General features: G+C 37.3%; 1 protein-coding gene and 2 long non-coding RNA genes across 3 annotated transcripts; 1 reads left to right on the plus strand and 2 right to left on the minus strand.

Annotated features, from left to right (window-relative positions):
- Nucleotides 1-2094: 2094 nt before the first annotated feature.
- LOC131018029 (uncharacterized) lies at nt 2095-5173 on the minus strand. Its single transcript, XR_009099991.1, has 3 exons — nt 4765-5173; nt 2844-2910; nt 2095-2240 (listed from the first exon to the last, which is right to left on the minus strand). It is a non-coding gene; the product is annotated as an uncharacterized LOC131018029 (long non-coding RNA).
- A 6586-nt stretch (nt 5174-11759) lies between these two features.
- LOC131018030 (uncharacterized) lies at nt 11760-14842 on the minus strand. Its single transcript, XR_009099993.1, has 3 exons — nt 14429-14842; nt 12509-12575; nt 11760-11905 (listed from the first exon to the last, which is right to left on the minus strand). It is a non-coding gene; the product is annotated as an uncharacterized LOC131018030 (long non-coding RNA).
- Nucleotides 14843-17943: 3101 nt separating this feature from the next.
- Nucleotides 17944-19045, plus strand: LOC131018031 (uncharacterized). Its single transcript, XM_057946772.1, has 2 exons — nt 17944-18039; nt 18218-19045. The coding sequence occupies exon 2, from the start codon at nt 18227-18229 to the stop codon at nt 18851-18853; it is 627 nt and encodes a 208-aa protein (XP_057802755.1). The 5' UTR covers nt 17944-18039; nt 18218-18226; the 3' UTR covers nt 18854-19045.

The raw sequence follows: 19045 nt of genomic DNA on the forward strand, positions 1-19045 counted from the left end.
AGATCATGTTGGCCATGGTCTCTGATTTGAAGGCGTCCTTCTTCAACAGCACGCCGATAGTGTAGATGGCGACGGGCATCGTCGGCCTTTATCACCGGATTTCGCTGGATTTGAGAGAAAGAGGCGACTCCTTATCGAGAAAAGCTAGGCGACTCCTCATCGAGAAAAGCAAGGCGGCGGGTTCACCGGATATTGCGGCGGCGGCGATTTCCGACGGAATGGGAGAATTAGGGCTCGTCCTTGACGCTAAGCGTGTGCAGTCGAGCGAGCTCCGAGGTTTAGGGCCCAAGAGAGAAAGAAAGGGGCGGTGCCCTCCGCCGGCCTCGCCGGAGCTTGAATCAGCGACAACGACGATCAAATTTTGAGCGAGAGAGATGAATTAATTAAAAAGTTAAAAGGTGCATATTAGCCCCTGAACTCCAAAAAAACGGTGCAGATCGCCCCCTTGACTAACGGCCCATAACGGTGTTAAGTCAGAGGGGCCGATCTGCACCGTTTTTTTGAGTCCGGGGGCCAATTTGCACACACAGTTAGTAAGGGGACTGAAACGCTCTAAGGGCCTCCACTTGAGGGGCCTATCTGCACCTTAACCCTTTAAATAAATAAATATACATATTAAATATAATTTAAATATAAGTAAATGCAAACATGGATCTCAATAATAAAAAAAAAATTGAAGTTATGAAAGACATAATCTCAATAAACACATGAATCTAAAAATATTTGAATTTTCAATTTTTGAAATACCAATTAATTATTTATAATTGATATTGTGTATAAATATATAAATCATCAAATATCAAAGCAAGTATAAATGATAACGAGTATCATTGTGTATCATATAATATTATAAGATTTACAAAACTATTTATTTGCATATAGTTTAATATATTTTTAATGAATATTTAAATCATATTTATGCGGTCATTTTGTTTAAATATAAATTTTAAAATAAAGTTCCCATGCAACATCCAAATAATTGATTTTGCATAAAAGACATGATTTGCTTTTATAAATAAAATTGATTAATTTATTAAGTTTAATTTTATAAGGGGCAAAGGTGCAGATTCCCCCATGTAGTACACCCCCTAGAGCTTTTAGCCCCCCAAAGTCGGTCAAAGCGCGTTGACCTCCCCAAAGTCCCGGAAGAAGGGTGCAATTAAGTCCGAAGGCCTTAATAATAATAAAAAAAAAAACTCTAGGGGAGTGTACTACAGGGGGGACTTAATTGCACCCTTCTTCCGGGACTTTGGGGAGGTAAAAGCTCTAGGGGGTGTACTACAGGGGGGAATCTGCACCTTTGCCCATTTTATAAGGGTTAAGTATCAATTTGGCCCCTAACGTAGAGGCCCCTGTAGCTATTAACACCCTATGGGCTGGGGGTGTGTCAACTAAGCCCCTGAAGTACCTAATTTCTGCCAATTAACCCATCCAACTTAATGGACGGTTAACACCGTTAACTATTTTAATTTTTTAATTTTTTTTATTTTATTGGTGGTGGGACCCACACCATCTTCTTCACCAAGCTCGCCGGAAACTTAATCCACCCCTTCCCTGAAACTCCGACGTCGCAGTAGGCGTCTTTGAGGCCGTCCACGACCGGGGCCAGGGCGTGGAGGTGCGAGTCGAGGAAGATGAGAAGAGCGCGCTGCTTGTGCTCCTCCATGCTCTCCAAGTGGGGCTCGCCGTTTCGGCTGGTATGCGCCGCTGCATACGCTCCTCGGGATCGAAGCTCACATCTCTCGCTTCTCGGCTGATCTTACGAAAGTGGTGGTGCAGGAAGGTCGTGGCGGCGACGACGGTGGCCGGCGGAGCTCTGGTGGCAAGCTCGGCAAGACGGCGCGTTGAGGAGGCTCAGCCCGCCTTAACTAAGGATAGTTAAGCCGAGTGATCTACGACTAGGGATGGGGTTAAAGAATAAGGGAAAGAAAGGGGCGTCATTTGAAACCGTAAATCTTACTCAACCTAAGAAAAATCGTCGTATTTACTCATTAATACTCTTTTGAACAGTCTATGAAAGACAACATAAAACTTAATTAATATCATTAATCAAGTTATACATCATATGAAACCATTCTCTTAAGACTCAAAGTATGACATAACATACTATAACATCAACAACATCTTGCAGCGGAAAGTAGCTAGACATATGTATGAAGACATATTCTAGACAGGTTAACTATTTATTAACAACCCTGGAGACTCCGCTCATTGCAGCACCATCATCACATCAGCTCAACCTGCACATTTAGAAAACATATGCAGGGCTGAGTACAAAAGCACTCAGTGGGCACGTATGCCTAGGTATAAAAATACATGCTTCAAAACTGTAAATTGTCATGCCATCATAAACAGTACAGCAAGGGAGTTTTTCGCTAAAAAGGCCCAAGCTTACTAAGTTCATTTGTGATTCTTAAAGTTCGTCTGATCAGACTAAGTTCTTTTGTAATCTATCATATCTGTAACTGTGTGCCGGAGAGGTGGCCACCTCTCACGGTCACTTGACCGGCCAACCCGCTAGATGACTCACGGTCACTGGTGTACACTAGTCCTGGCAGGATAGCTATCAACTGCTCAGGACCCGAATTCGATTGCATCATTGGCAAAGCCAAAGCAGATAGATATCATACTAAAATTTAAACATTTTATGACAAGACAATACTTGAAATAACTTTAACTCAAAGATTTTGTCATGAAATAACTTGCTCAAAGGTAGCATTAAACTCGTTTGATAGATATATAAAACTGAAATTAACAGTTAAATCATCTCATGCATTCATTCGTATAAGAGGCCTACGACAAGCAGGGGATCTCTATATACGTATAGTAAAAGTAATGCCCACCTCGTTGTGTCTCTGTATCAATGAGTAACGTCACTCTCTCCCTCAAGTCGTTACTTCCCAAAAGGACCTTCATCGTTATGAAGAATTGGTGAGAAGTTATAAAAGAAACCTCGATTAATAATCTAATCTCTTTTATGAAACATTAGTATCTCTAATGTTCATCTCTCTTGATTGTTAATCAATATAACAATTATTATCTCTCGTCATTACTCATTAATTATAACATCCTTATGTTATAATTAGCAGCGCTTCAATTAAAAGAAATATTTAACACATCGAAAAGTCCACTTTCTTAGCAGATCTATTCGCTCTCATCTCGTCTAATTAACCGATTAGAAAGTTAAACTTTCCATTAGGCATGTATTTGAGTCACGGGTCAACAAGAATTGACTATGCTCAAATTCTAATTTCACTAAAAATTTCGGCATGACCTATTCATATATAATGTCAGCCACGAGATTTCAACGCGTGAATCTCACTACGTGAACTCGTCTCTCGACTCAAAACTTAACATCTTGACTTCTTTTCAACGCAAACCAAACAATTCAAAATCATCAAAACTCTTTATCAGTAAACTATCATTTATACTCGACACCAATTGTTCGAGTGTCAGATACCAACATTTATGTGCGTTAATCATAACTCTCACAACTCACACCATTTAGTCATATCGTATCATCCATCAAAACAAATATAATCAAGTTGTTTTCTAGAAAGTTTTGCTGTTTTTGTGTCATCTTTAAAAATTCATAACAACCAACTCAATCATCATAAACTCTCATACCAATTGATCTCAAAAACTTCATGAAGTGTAGTTCACTCTAAAAATGGTAGTTAACCAAAAAGGTTAAAGGTTTTTGGAGATATTGCTCTTTTAGTGCAGGCTGTCAAAGATTGACAGTTTCTGCCAATTTTGTTTAGGCCATTAGAAACCAAGGCAAACCTTAATAAAATTCCATCAAATTTAATCATCCAAAACTAAAGGTATCCTTGAAGATTTGGTTAAAATTTCACAAGAGAAAACGTTCATATGATCTGCCAAATAAACAATGAAACTCATACACTTTTACTGTTGGACAAATATGACAGCAGAACAGGGCATTTTTGAAATAATAAACTGCTCTGTTTCAGAGATCATAAAAATCGAAATCTTATGTTTTTAGAAAAGTATTGAAGTCTAGTTTCGTTTAAAAAAAACGGTGATGCAAAATCCTTCATGGATTAATAGATATAAACGTTTTTGTGAAGTCTACCAACAGTTAACAGATTCTGTCAAGGATTTTTCAAAATATCTTTAAAATAGCAAACATCATCCAAAAAGACATGAAATTTTGCAGCGACGAAATACACATATCATAGATAAACATACTAAAATTTCAGAGCCATCAAGCAATGAAAACTCATCGAAACATAAGCTTGAAACTGCTGTAAAATTTTGACAGAATTCCAGTTTTAATTTCGTTCAACAATTATCATCCATAAATTGTAAATCAATTAGCATGCTCATGTGATATCGTAGAACACATATACGCAATAATATTCATTATGCAACGTCCCAAACTTCACGAATTTAAATAATCATACTCTAAAAACTTATACAATTTTCGTGCTTGGAAAAATACGAATTTAATATATATCGATTCTAGCATACCCCTAATCACAAATATCAAGTCAAAACGATCAAACAAAAATCGAAAGACAAGCTAATATGTGAAAAACGGGGCTGCCCTCATGGGTTTCATAGCTACGGTCCGTTCCGTTCTTACTCCCTTCATTAAACATGCTCAACATCTACCCAAGAACAACATACTAAAATTTCACGACGATCCGACGTCGTTTCAAAATAAAGTCGAGAATCGACGTTTTTCGACATCGACGAAAATCGAAAAGAAAACCATCAAAACATAGGTAGAGATCTTACCTACTTAGATACGTGATCGAAAAGATGATCGGCGCTCGTCTCGGTGCTCAAATCGGAAGTCAAAAGCTCCAACACCAAAGAAAATGGTGTTATGCGTGAAGTGTGTGTGTGTTTTAGGTGTTAGTGTGTGTGTTGTGGCTGATATCAACGTGATATAGTGTGAGTGAGTGGGTTTGGGCGGTTGGGGGGGTGGTTAGGGGTAGGGTAGGTTAGATATTTAGTCGTTAAATATCTCGTCTCGTCTCGTTTTAACGACTAACTACCCATACTCTTCGTTACTCGCCCTCTCAACCTCTACTCACTTTCATTACACTCGTAATTCTATATAAATATAGAAAATACAAGCTCGTTCTCGAAATTCTGATAAACGAGATCTACACGTTTATCGAGAAATCCCGATTCACTATTCACTCGTCGTAAAAAAAAAATAAAAACTTTCATTATTGGACTCGTATCGAAAAACTAAGAATATTTCTCGATGACGTGCACATAAGATTTTGAAAGTCGACAAAAAGACGAAATAGCAGTATTTTACTATTCATCGTCAAAAGTCAAAATTTTGAAAAACGTCTTAACGGACTCAGATCTCACTTCCGAGTTCATCATTCTCATTCAAATAATTATCTCGAATTATTCAAATACTCAAACTCAAATACGGATATAAAATCTCACATCATTCTCACATCATCGAAAGAACATCTCAACATCTTAAAAAAAATAACAAGAAAACTTCATATAACTCCTCATCTCTTTACAAAGTAAATCAAACAAGGGATCTAAACCCTAATTACTCAAACTCAAGAAATTAAACACGTCATCAAAAGCCCGGGTATTACATACCCTCCCCCTTAAAATAAATTTCGTCCCGAAATTTGTACCTCTTGTAAATGTTTCGGGTACTTCTCTCACATCTTATCCTCAAGCTCTCTTTCCACTTCTTTCTAACTATCATATCTCCATTGGACCTTATCCAATGCAATCGACTTATTACTCAATTGCCGAATTTTATGATCTAGCATCATCTGAGGTCTCTCTTCATAACTCAAGTCTGGTTCTAAGATCATTTCTTCTTAGTAAACCACATGGTTTGGGTCGAAAATATATATCCTCTCAATTGTGACACGTGAAACACGTTATGCACATTTCCAAAGCTAAGTGGCAAAGTCAACCTATACGCTATTGAACCTATCTTTTGCAATATCTCGTAAGGACTTATAACTCTGGGTCTAACCTGTCCTTTAACTCCAAATCTATTCATCCCCTTTGAGGGTAAAACCTTTAAGAAAACTTTGTCTCCTATTTCGAAACTTTGTCTCACATCTTATAGGCAAACTCAAGTAGTGGCAACACATTCTCCCGATGTACTCCTCTATCAAGGATAGTAGTTCTTATCATATCTTCTATCGTCTGCTATGCTAAAATTCATCCTTGTACCCAACTCTTTCTGTAACTCATCCAAAAACGTGATGTAATATTTTTTTTTTTTTTGAGGTGATCTACACAGGTACTCAATGCAATCTTATAATGTCACGAACATACAATTGTGCTAACTTATCTGGTCCATACGCGATTAGGATCGGTATGAAATGTGCAGATTTTGTTAGTCGATCTACAATCACCCAAATTGTTGTATTTCCTCTTTGACTTTTCGGTAAAGCTATCACAAAATCCATCGCTATGTGATCCCATTTCCACTCGGGAATCTCCAACGGTTTTAACTTCCCATAGGGTCGTTGGTGTAATGCTTTCACTTGCTGACAAACTAAGCATCGCTCTACAAACGAAGCTATGTCTCGTTTCATTCCGTCCCACAAAAATCTCTTTTTCACAACCTAATAAATCTTTGTGCCTCCTGGGTGGGCGGTGTAAGGCGTATCATGAGTCTCACTCATGATCGTATTCTTAAGTTCATCATCGCGGGGAATGCGTATTCTCCCCTCAAATAAGATAGTATTGTCTGATGCTTTTTTTTTTGTAACTCTTGAGATCTCCTGCTCTTATCTTTTCTCGTAACTTGTTCATTGTCTCATCTTTCCTTGTGCTTCAATCACCATTTTCCTCAAACAATACTCATCTTGTCAAAGTCCTTTATAAGCTCATCCTTTCTCGTGAGAAGACATCCTAACTTTGACGAGACCTTTCGGCTCAATGCATCGGCTACTACCTTGGCCTTGCGAGGGTGATAATTAATGTCGCGGTTAACATTCTTTACTAATTCGAGCCATCTCCTTTGCCTCATGTTAATATCCTTATGCTCGAAAAAGTATTTCAAAGTTTTGTAGTCCGTGAAAATCTCACATCTAACTCCGTAGAGATGATGTCTCCAAATTTTCAGGGCATGCACAACTGCTGCAAGCTCTAAATCATGCGTTGGATAATTTATCTCGTGGGGTCTAAGTTATCGTGATGCATAGGCTATAACTCTTTCTTCTTGCATCAAAACACATCCTAGTCCATTCTTTGCCGCATCTGTGTAGATGGTATACTCTTTATCCATTTCCGGGACTAGCAGCACTGGTGCTGTAGTCAATCTCCTTTTAAACTCTTAAAAACTCTCTTCACACTCCTTTTTCCAATTGTACTTAGCTTCTTTTCTAAGTAATTGTGTCATCGGTCTTGTTATCGTGGAAAATCCTTCAATAAACCTCTGATAGTATCCTGCTAAGCCTAAAAAGCTGCAAATCTCGTTAGGCGTAGTTGGTGATCTCCACTCATGTACAACTTGTACCTTGGCAGGGTCAACTTTAATTCATTCGGATGAAATAATATGTCCTAGAAAAGTTACTTCGTTCAACCAAAACTCGCACTTGGTGAATTTGGCAAAAACTTCTCAACTCTTAGCGTTTCCAACATCGTTCTCAAATGTTTTGGCGCTCCTGCTCATTCTTCGAATAGATGAGAATATCATCTATGAAAACTAGGACAAATTTATCCGGTTATTGATGGAACACTCGATCATGTGATCCATGAAAACTATTGGTGCCTTCGCCAAACCGAATGGCATAACTATGAACTCATAGTGCTCATACCTCATTTGAAAAGCTGTCTTAGGTGTATCCTCCTGTCAAAATTTGAACTAGTGGTATTATGATCTCAAGTCAACTTTCAAGAAAAACTCGCTCCTCGTAATTGATCAAACAAGTCATCTATCCTCGGCAAAGGATATTTGTTCTTGAGTGTCAATTTATTTAGCTTTCGATAATCTATGCACATTCTCAACGTGTCATCATTCTTTTTGACAAAAAGGACTGGTGCTCCCCACGGGGATACACTAGGTCTAATAAAACCTAACTCGAGCAATTCTTGTAGCTGAATCTTCAGCTCTCGTAGCTCCTTAGGCGCCATTCTATAGGGTGCCTTCGACACTGGTGCTGATCCAGGTTCTAGGTGGATAGTGAACTCCAACTGTCTTGTTGGTGGCAATCCTGGTAAGACCTCAGGAAATACATCTCTATATTCCCTTACCACTGCTACATCCTCAAAGTTTTTACTTGATTCTCCTTCATCATTCAAGTAAACTAGGTAAGCTTGTGCTCCTTTCTTCTTTACCAATTTCGACGCCTGAAGTGCCGAAATGATTGGAACTATCTTCTTTCTATCAATGCCGTGAAAACATGTCTGTTCCTTCCCAGGTGGTTGGAAAGTTATCTATCTCTTCTTACAATCAATCGAGGTAAAGTTCTCTGCTAACCAGTCCATCCTTAGAATAATGTCTACGTTCCACATAGGCATTAAGTGCAAGGTTCTTGTTTTCATCTTTAGTGATCCTAACTCAAACTCTAATTTAGAAATCATGTGAGAAACTGTAGTAGCTCTTCCTACAGGAGTGATTACTCTCAACTTGGGACTAGCTCGTTTTGGTTCGAGTTTGAAGGTAACATGCTTCAAACACTTAAAGAATGCGAGGCTCCTGTATTAAACAGGATTCTAACTGATGCATCCAATAACTTGCACAATACTACCTTAAAGTCCTGCCTTAAACCGGCACATAAAACTCAGACATCTCATCATCAGTATCCATCTTCTGATGAGCAAATCGTGATAGCTCACAGAATTCTCGGTTATACTCTACAACCGATTTCTTTCCTTGCATCAAACTTCGATAGCCAGCCTCTTGCTGCTTACTGTACTCCTTGGTACATATTTCTCAAGAGTAGCCTTGAATTGTTCTCAGGTGTAGTTTACCAGTTGCTCGGGTGTTAAAGTCCTCTGACGTGCCTCTCACTAGTCTTATACATCAAAAGAATCTACTAGGATAACTCAAAAGTTGTAAGGGTTCAACCCTAGAATGACATCAAAACAAATTGTTCAAGAGACTCAAATGAATGACCAGATGGTAGAATGAAGTAACTACCAGGTCGAACAAAAATGACCTAGAGTAAGAACCCATCTGGCTTTTCAACCGAAAGTTGAAACACATGGGTTTATAAACCCAAAACACGTCTACTGAGATTTGGATCATGCGGACTGGCCAGGTCCAACATAATCACTCCCCAGTCACACGGGATATACTATCCCGAACTTGGAAATTCTGTGTCTTCTAAACCCTCAACATACTATACATAACAAAACTTAAGTTCACACCAGCAAGCTAAAAGCTTAAACTCAGGGTCCTATGTTCTAGACTCTTGTTTCGAAAGTTCAATATTTTTCGACTCTCCTCTCATGTTGCGGTGGTGGTGGCGGAGTATTATCCCGCCTATCCTTCACATCACACTCTTGATGACATCTTTGAGGCATTTTTGAAATCACAAAAGGAAAACTCAACTCGACCAACGCTCTAAGCATCCTCAAAACTCAAGTTCAATTTACTAACTCAACTTTAAGGAAACCCTCACGGTCACCTTAACATTCATCTGTAAGGCAATAAGCACTCACGAAATGCTAACAAAAAGACCACTCTGGTCAACCTAATATATCCATCAGTAGAATGCCTCTTTTTAGAGGGCTTACATAAAGGGGTTATTTAAACCCTACAAAAACCATAGTATCTATCGTAATGTCCCTTCTAAATCGACACCATTAATAGTACTATGTCTCGGTCTGGACCTCCTACGGTAATTGCTACCAGTTAACTCATCTAGTTGCTACTTTAGCACACTAGGAACATCCATCTATTTAACATCAGTAGGGTACTAAATTCGTATGCTTATCTATCATCATGTCAAAATCTCAAGTACCAGTATCTCCTAAGTAAGTTATATACATCGCAATGTAATTGCAACTAATCAAAAACGAGGGTGTACCGCGCATACTCTCAAGATCATCCTTAGCTCTAGCCTACATCGACTTCTCTTCTCATCCTCATCAACTCTAGCCCTCCTCGGCTACTTCTCGTCCTCATTATCGTTTATCATTTTATCATCTTTGGTAACTGATACTCAAGGATCGACTCGATATCTACTACACTCTTCTAGAGTCCCTGGTAGAAAACAGGCATCCGGTCAGTAGATCCGCATAGAAAATCTGGGTATCTGTAACAAATCCCATCTCCTATGGGTCCAATGCTCAAGACGACATGTCCCATCATATTGAGTGGCTTTCTTCCTTGCTCAATCCTACCACTCGATTGGTAGCACGGGGACTAGGTGCACGATGCCATCCAGTCTAGTAACAACCATAAGGCTTTTATCCTTTCATAGTCTATGAACATGTGTTTGAAAATCTGCTAGGGTATCTCTGTACCACATACTGTACGCCTCGTCCTCGTATCCGATCTTTCCTGAGTTCGATCTCACAACAGTCCACTTTCGTGCAGTGCCAACAGTCCTGGCCAACCTATAAGGAGAACTTAAAGGTGACTCTAGGAACTAACTCTACTTAGCTCCAGCAACAGAAATAAACAAAACATAACTTAGCAAAACTCCTACTAAGTAGTACTGTTTTCTTAAAACTCAAGCTCAAAACATCTAAATTCTCATCTCGTCCCATCTTTACATAGTAGGTAACCTCTCTAAACAATGATATTAGATCCCTTAATCTAAATCATCGCGACTCAGTAAGACAACTCAAACAATTCTCTCTCAAAGCCATCTCCAAAGACTATGGCTCATGATACCTTCTCAAGTACCATTCAGGTTGCGTGAGCAAAACTCGCGTTACAAAACATCTCAAACATATCGTACAATATCTCATTGCAGCATGCTAATAACTCATCATTAATCATGCTATTATACTCAAGCTCATAACTCAAACTCATAACTCAAACCAACAAGTACTTAAAGCAATTGCTAATTCTCTCAAGCTTTAGCTCTAAGTTCTCATTTCATCCTTCTACTTAGTAAAAAAAATCTCTCTTAACAATGACATTAGATTCCTTCATCTAAATCATCGTGACTTATCACAACTGCTCAAACAATTCTCATCACAAAACATCTCAAATACATCACATCATAACTCATAATTATGCATCCTCAATCATATAACATCATATGATATAAACGCTCTCATGATTCATCATGTAACATCAACATATGCTCTTACAACATAATAACTCATTATTAATCATGTTGTCATCCTCAAACTCAAACTATGCACCTTTAAAGTGTAACATCATAACTCATCATATAACCTCAACATCATGCTCTTCAAAATTTAACGTCAAATAAACTTTGAAATTTTACATACCTCGTTGAGCCTGGTGTGATGGTGCGCTGAGCTCACGGTTGTTAATAACTATTAGTCTAGTGACTCATTCTAGACTAAACTCAAGACTTCTAATTCAGAGCTTTCCTTTGCTCTGATACCACTCTGTCACAGCCCGCCTTAACTAAGGATAGTTAAGCCGAGTGATCTACGACTAGGGATGGGGTTAAAGAATAAGGGAAAGAAAGGGGCGTCATTTGAAACCGTAAATCTTACTCAACCTAAGAAAAATCGTCGTATTTACTCATTAATACTCTTTTGAACAGTCTATGAAAGACAACATAAAACTTAATTAATATCATTAATCAAGTTATACATCATATGAAACCATTCTCTTAAGACTCAAAGTATGACATAACATACTATAACATCAACAACATCTTGCAGCGGAAAGTAGCTAGACATATGTATGAAGACATATTCTAGACAGGTTAACTATTTATTAACAACCCTGGAGACTCCGCTCATTGCAGCACCATCATCACATCAGCTCAACCTGCACATTTAGAAAACATATGCAGGGCTGAGTACAAAAGCACTCAGTGGGCACGTATGCCTAGGTATAAAAATACATGCTTCAAAACTGTAAATTGTCATGCCATCATAAACAGTACAGCAAGGGAGTTTTTCGCTAAAAAGGCCCAAGCTTACTAAGTTCATTTGTGATTCTTAAAGTTCGTCTGATCAGACTAAGTTCTTTTGTAATCTATCATATCTGTAACTGTGTGCCGGAGAGGTGGCCACCTCTCACGGTCACTTGACCGGCCAACCCGCTAGATGACTCACGGTCACTGGTGTACACTAGTCCTGGCAGGATAGCTATCAACTGCTCAGGACCCGAATTCGATTGCATCATTGGCAAAGCCAAAGCAGATAGATATCATACTAAAATTTAAACATTTTATGACAAGACAATACTTGAAATAACTTTAACTCAAAGATTTTGTCATGAAATAACTTGCTCAAAGGTAGCATTAAACTCGTTTGATAGATATATAAAACTGAAATTAACAGTTAAATCATCTCATGCATTCATTCGTATAAGAGGCCTACGACAAGCAGGGGATCTCTATATACGTATAGTAAAAGTAATGCCCACCTCGTTGTGTCTCTGTATCAATGAGTAACGTCACTCTCTCCCTCAAGTCGTTACTTCCCAAAAGGACCTTCATCGTTATGAAGAATTGGTGAGAAGTTATAAAAGAAACCTCGATTAATAATCTAATCTCTTTTATGAAACATTAGTATCTCTAATGTTCATCTCTCTTGATTGTTAATCAATATAACAATTATTATCTCTCGTCATTACTCATTAATTATAACATCCTTATGTTATAATTAGCAGCGCTTCAATTAAAAGAAATATTTAACACATCGAAAAGTCCACTTTCTTAGCAGATCTATTCGCTCTCATCTCGTCTAATTAACCGATTAGAAAGTTAAACTTTCCATTAGGCATGTATTTGAGTCACGGGTCAACAAGAATTGACTATGCTCAAATTCTAATTTCACTAAAAATTTCGGCATGACCTATTCATATATAATGTCAGCCACGAGATTTCAACGCGTGAATCTCACTACGTGAACTCGTCTCTCGACTCAAAACTTAACATCTTGACTTCTTTTCAACGCAAACCAAACAATTCAAAATCATCAAAACTCTTTATCAGTAAACTATCATTTATACTCGACACCAATTGTTCGAGTGTCAGATACCAACATTTATGTGCGTTAATCATAACTCTCACAACTCACACCATTTAGTCATATCGTATCATCCATCAAAACAAATATAATCAAGTTGTTTTCTAGAAAGTTTTGCTGTTTTTGTGTCATCTTTAAAAATTCATAACAACCAACTCAATCATCATAAACTCTCATACCAATTGATCTCAAAAACTTCATGAAGTGTAGTTCACTCTAAAAATGGTAGTTAACCAAAAAGGTTAAAGGTTTTTGGAGATATTGCTCTTTTAGTGCAGGCTGTCAAAGATTGACAGTTTCTGCCAATTTTGTTTAGGCCATTAGAAACCAAGGCAAACCTTAATAAAATTCCATCAAATTTAATCATCCAAAACTAAAGGTATCCTTGAAGATTTGGTTAAAATTTCACAAGAGAAAACGTTCATATGATCTGCCAAATAAACAATGAAACTCATACACTTTTACTGTTGGACAAATATGACAGCAGAACAGGGCATTTTTGAAATAATAAACTGCTCTGTTTCAGAGATCATAAAAATCGAAATCTTATGTTTTTAGAAAAGTATTGAAGTCTAGTTTCGTTTAAAAAAAACGGTGATGCAAAATCCTTCATGGATTAATAGATATAAACGTTTTTGTGAAGTCTACCAACAGTTAACAGATTCTGTCAAGGATTTTTCAAAATATCTTTAAAATAGCAAACATCATCCAAAAGACATGAAATTTTGCAGCGACGAAATACACATATCATAGATAAACATACTAAAATTTCAGAGCCATCAAGCAATGAAAACTCATCGAAACATAAGCTTGAAACTGCTGTAAAATTTTGACAGAATTCCAGTTTTAATTTCGTTCAACAATTATCATCCATAAATTGTAAATCAATTAGCATGCTCATGTGATATCGTAGAACACATATACGCAATAATATTCATTATGCAACGTCCCAAACTTCACGAATTTAAATAATCATACTCTAAAAACTTATACAATTTTCGTGCTTGGAAAAATACGAATTTAATATATATCGATTCTAGCATACCCCTAAGCACAAATATCAAGTCAAAACGATCAAACAAAAATCGAAAGACAAGCTAATATGTGAAAAACGGGGCTGCCCTCATGGGTTTCATAGCTACGGTCCGTTCCGTTCTTACTCCCTTCATTAAACATGCTCAACATCTACCCAAGAACAACATACTAAAATTTCACGACGATCCGACGTCGTTTCAAAATAAAGTCGAGAATCGACGTTTTTCGACGTCGACGAAAATCGAAAAGAAAACCATCAAAACGTAGGTAGAGATCTTACCTACTTAGATACGTGATCGAAAAGATGATCGGCGCTCGTCTCGGTGCTCAAATCGGAAGTCAAAAGCTCCAACACCAAAGAAAATGGTGTTATGCGTGAAGTGTGTGTGTGTTTTAGGTGTTAGTGTGTGTGTTGTGGCTGATATCAACGTGATATAGTGTGAGTGAGTGGGTTTGGGCGGTTGGGGGGGTGGTTAGGGGTAGGGTAGGTTAGATATTTAGTCGTTAAATATCTCGTCTCGTCTCGTTTTAACGACTAACTACCCATACTCTTCGTTACTCGCCCTCTCAACCTCTACTCACTTTCATTACACTCGTAATTCTATATAAATATAGAAAATACAAGCTCGTTCTCGAAATTCTGATAAACGAGATCTACACGTTTATCGAGAAATCCCGATTCACTATTCACTCGTCGTCAAAAAAAAAATAAAAACTTTCATTATTGGACTCGTATCGAAAAACTAAGAATATTTCTCGATGACGTGCACATAAGATTTTGAAAGTCGACAAAAAGACGAAATAGCAGTATTTTACTATTCATCGTCAAAAGTCAAAATTTTGAAAAACGTCTTAACGGACTCAGATCTCACTTCCGAGTTCATCATTCTCATTCAAATAATTATCTCGAATTATTCAAATACTCAAACTCAAATACGGATATAAAATCTCACATCATTCTCACATCATCGAAAGAACATCTCAACATCTTAAAAAAAATAACAAGAAAACTTCATATAACTCCTCATCTCTTTACAAAGTAAATCAAACAAGGGATCTAAACCCTAATTACTCAAACTCAAGAAATTAAACACGTCATCAAAAGCCCGGGTATTACAAGGGGCCTCTACGTTAGGGGCCAAATTGATACTTAACCCATTTTATAATATTGAACGATGATATTGCATTTTTTAGTTGGGTTTCAATTTTAATCAAAAAAATTATCTAAAAAAATAGTACTATTAGTGTATACATGCCATGTAATTTGAATAAACATGAGAATAATTATTTTTATATGCATTAAATTTTTTATTTGTGTTATTTTACAGATAAATATTTTTTTATCCATGGGCAAGTCGAAAAATAATGGCTTGAACAGGAGATTTTGTGTTGTTCATTTTGAAAAATAAAATGTACTCCTATATTGAAATTCCATTTATATAAATATAATTAATTAATTAATTACTCCTATAAATTTATATAAATATAAATCTCACCTTTAAAAATTTCATTTTAAGCTAAAGAGTTCTAAAATGAACAAATGTAAGTTTAATCTTTTTAGTTGCATAAATATTAAACTGGTAATTAGGATTAATATGTTAATTGCGTAGATTTCATTAACGAAATTACGCTCCTTAGGATCAGTCTTTTATTTATCTGATTTATTTTCTGGGTTTATTTGCATTATCGAGTCTAGTTTTTATACTCCACCATATTTCTGTTTGCTTGGATATTGCATTAGTATTTATTAGGATTAGTGTTATTACAAACCAGGGGGCTTAGCCCACTGGCCACCGAGTCCTCACTTAAGTGAAGTGACCCGGGTTCGATCCCTCTTGGGAGCGAATTGGAGATTGGAGATATAAGGTGGATTTTGGTGAATGGAGAGATAAGGTGGTTCTTGGAGTGGATGGGGAACTAACTACTAACATCTAACATGACTTTGTCCGATCAAAAAAAAAAAAAAAAAAGGATTAGTGTTATTACAGTATTTTTGTCGTTATTAAACTAGTGATCAATTTTCCACACTTCAAAATTCACGTTAAAATTGTAATTTTGAAATAGTTCTTGATTTTATTTTCTAAAACCCTTTAAAATTAATAAAATTGTATCTTTTCAAATTTCATTTTTAAAATTAAAGAATCTTAAAATGAATGAATTTAATCTCTTTTTTTTGATGAAATTTCTAAATAAATAATACAAACCACTCACACACCCCACTTATGGTGGTAATCTAGATTGCACGGGTGCGGGGGGGCGGGTGCGGGAGCGATATGATTCGGGTGCGGGGATACGGATTTTCAAAAATTATAGGGTGCGATTCGTGAAGGATACGTCTATTATATTTATATATTTTATTACATATAACCAATCAAATATATATATATATATATATATATATTTTATTATATATAAAACCAATCAAATTTATAAGGTGCGATTCGAGAATTTAGAAGAGTTAAATTAGAGAGTATAATGTATTAGTTCAAATATTTAATACTACATTTAAGTAAAAATATATAAATTGAGCCCAACAAAATAAAAGTATGACCCATGAAATTAAAAGCCCATGAGATTTAATTATCCACCAATAAATTAGCCCAACTAAAAGTCAAACCCATTTTCTTCACAACTCTCTCTCCTTCCTCACAACCCACCGCCCTCTCTCTCTCTCTCATCTCTCTATCGGCTCATTCAGTTTCTCTCTCTCTCGAAACACCACGCTGCCGCCCTCCTTCCTGCGTGAATCCCCGGCAGTCGCGCCTCCCTCACGGCCCCTCCACCTTTGCCACCGCCACCGATCTGTCCTCCCTCTCTCTCTCCCACGCGTTTTTGACAGCAGACGGCCAAGGAGGGCCGCCGCTACTACTGCTCCTTTCTCGGCTGCCTCACCGGCGCCTGCCCTTCAACCCCGCCGCCCTGCTCAGCCGTCTCGGATCATGCCGCCTCGCCTCCTGCCAGCCAACAGCCGTCCGTTGAGAGTGAGAATCTCGATTCGCGAATCCGATTCGCGAATCCAATTTTTTTTTTTTTTTTTTTGGGGGGATTCGCCAGGTGGCGAATCCCGTGCGAATCCCACGCGAATCGCGCCCGCACCCGCCCCCCGCACGAATCGGATACTGCAATGTGTTTTTTTTTGGCGAATCCGTGCATCCCAGGTGGTAATAGTGGCCGAGAGTACTCGAACCTGTGACCTCTTGGACAACAGACAACCACCCCATCCACTAGGCCATCCCAAGGGGACATTTTAATCTCTCTTTTTAATTATACGGTAATGGGTTAATGCCTAAGGCCAAAGGTTTTGGGTTTGTGTCCCCTGTGGCGCGGCTATATAATTTCTTTAGTTGATATTGTATATTTATCAAAAAAATCTCTCTTCTTAATTGCATTAAGCATTATTATAACTAAAATATATATATAAATAAAAAATACAAAAATTAATATCTAACAAAAATATAATAAATGAAATAAAAATTAATATAAAAAAACAAAACAAAGTGAAACAAAAAACATATATTCAACATTAATAGGAAGAAGAGGGAAAATAAAATATTTTAAAATATAAAATTTCATAGATTATTCATTTTAAATTTATTTTTTAATGATCTTGTCAAGAAGATGCATATTGGGAGGCTTAATAATTTCGAAGCTATTTCATCTTGTATTTTCAATTTTCATTGCTTACATGTATTTCGTAAATGATTATATAAGACAAATAATAAATATTTATACGAACGAAATTGCATATAAAAATCATGACAAATTACTTTCCAGTAAAATAAAAGCTAAAAAATCATGACATATAAGTAGTAGTAGTATCTTTTTGTTTTCACTAAAAATTTCGAACCCTAATTCTGTGTGGAAGACCATCAAACTCCTCCTCCATAATAGGTACGCGTGTGTTCCTTGTTCGTCCAGCGCAATTTCCCTGAAAATTATTGTGGTTCTGCTTGTTTATGTTGATGTTTCTCGATTAATTTGTTATTCCGCTTTAATTGTTATTTTCAGTCAAGCGTTTAATTTAGTTATATTTTCTCCTTTCTTTGCTGGTTTATGTTTGGGCTTTTAGGAATCATAAATGGCTGATGAAACAAAGATGAGTGATCTTGAGCGACAAAATGTGAAAATTATCCGACAAAATGAGGAATACAAGCAGGAAATCGATGAACTGTATTTATGGATTCAAGACATGATGCGTGAGATGCGTGATATGCGTGAGAGTGAGAATGCGTTGAAATCACAGAAATCAAAGAGGATGCGTGAGAAGGCTGAAAGTGAGAAAGCGTTGGAATCACAGCAAGCAAAGATGAAAGCTGAGGTGTCGAGGCTAAATCATGCTCTGCGGGACTCAGAGTTTCATCTCTTCGACTTGGGCGCCAAGTTGAAAGGAGTGGAAGATAAGTTGGATGCAATGGTGAAGGAGAGAGACTTGTTGCTGGCTAAAATTGAGAAACTGGAGGAAGACAAAAGCTTGCAGGCTAAGATTGGGAAACTGGAGGAAGAGGTGTTGCTGGCTAAGATTGGGAAACTGGAGGAAGAATCGGAGGGTAAGGAGAAGGAGATCTGGATGTTGAAGAGGAATATCGAGGAATCGGAAGTGGGTATGGAAAGCCATAAACTTCTGGACAAGTTGAGGGCAGTTGCAGATAACTTTATCAATGCCAATGGCGATGCTTGGTTGATGGTGGAACCAGAGGATCATTAGTTTGCTCTTGCTGTTGATGTTGTGGACAAGATGCTCTCGTCTTGGAAGAAATAATAAGTTAGAGGTTAGGAGGATTTGTTGATGATGATGAGTTTCAGTTTTTTTGATTTTTTTGTCTTCATGAGCTTGGCTTTTATGTGTTTGGTTGCATTGTCTTGGAATAATGCTCGAGACCTAGACATTCCCTTTATT

Source organism: Salvia miltiorrhiza, chromosome 3 (assembly GCF_028751815.1).
Source record: "Salvia miltiorrhiza cultivar Shanhuang (shh) chromosome 3, IMPLAD_Smil_shh, whole genome shotgun sequence".
NCBI classification, from domain to species: domain Eukaryota; kingdom Viridiplantae; phylum Streptophyta; class Magnoliopsida; order Lamiales; family Lamiaceae; genus Salvia; species Salvia miltiorrhiza.

Coding starts and splice junctions, on each gene's coding strand:
- LOC131018031 (XM_057946772.1), top strand. CDS start 18,227: ATGGCTGATGAAACAAAGATGAGTGATCTTGAGCGACAAAATGTGAAA.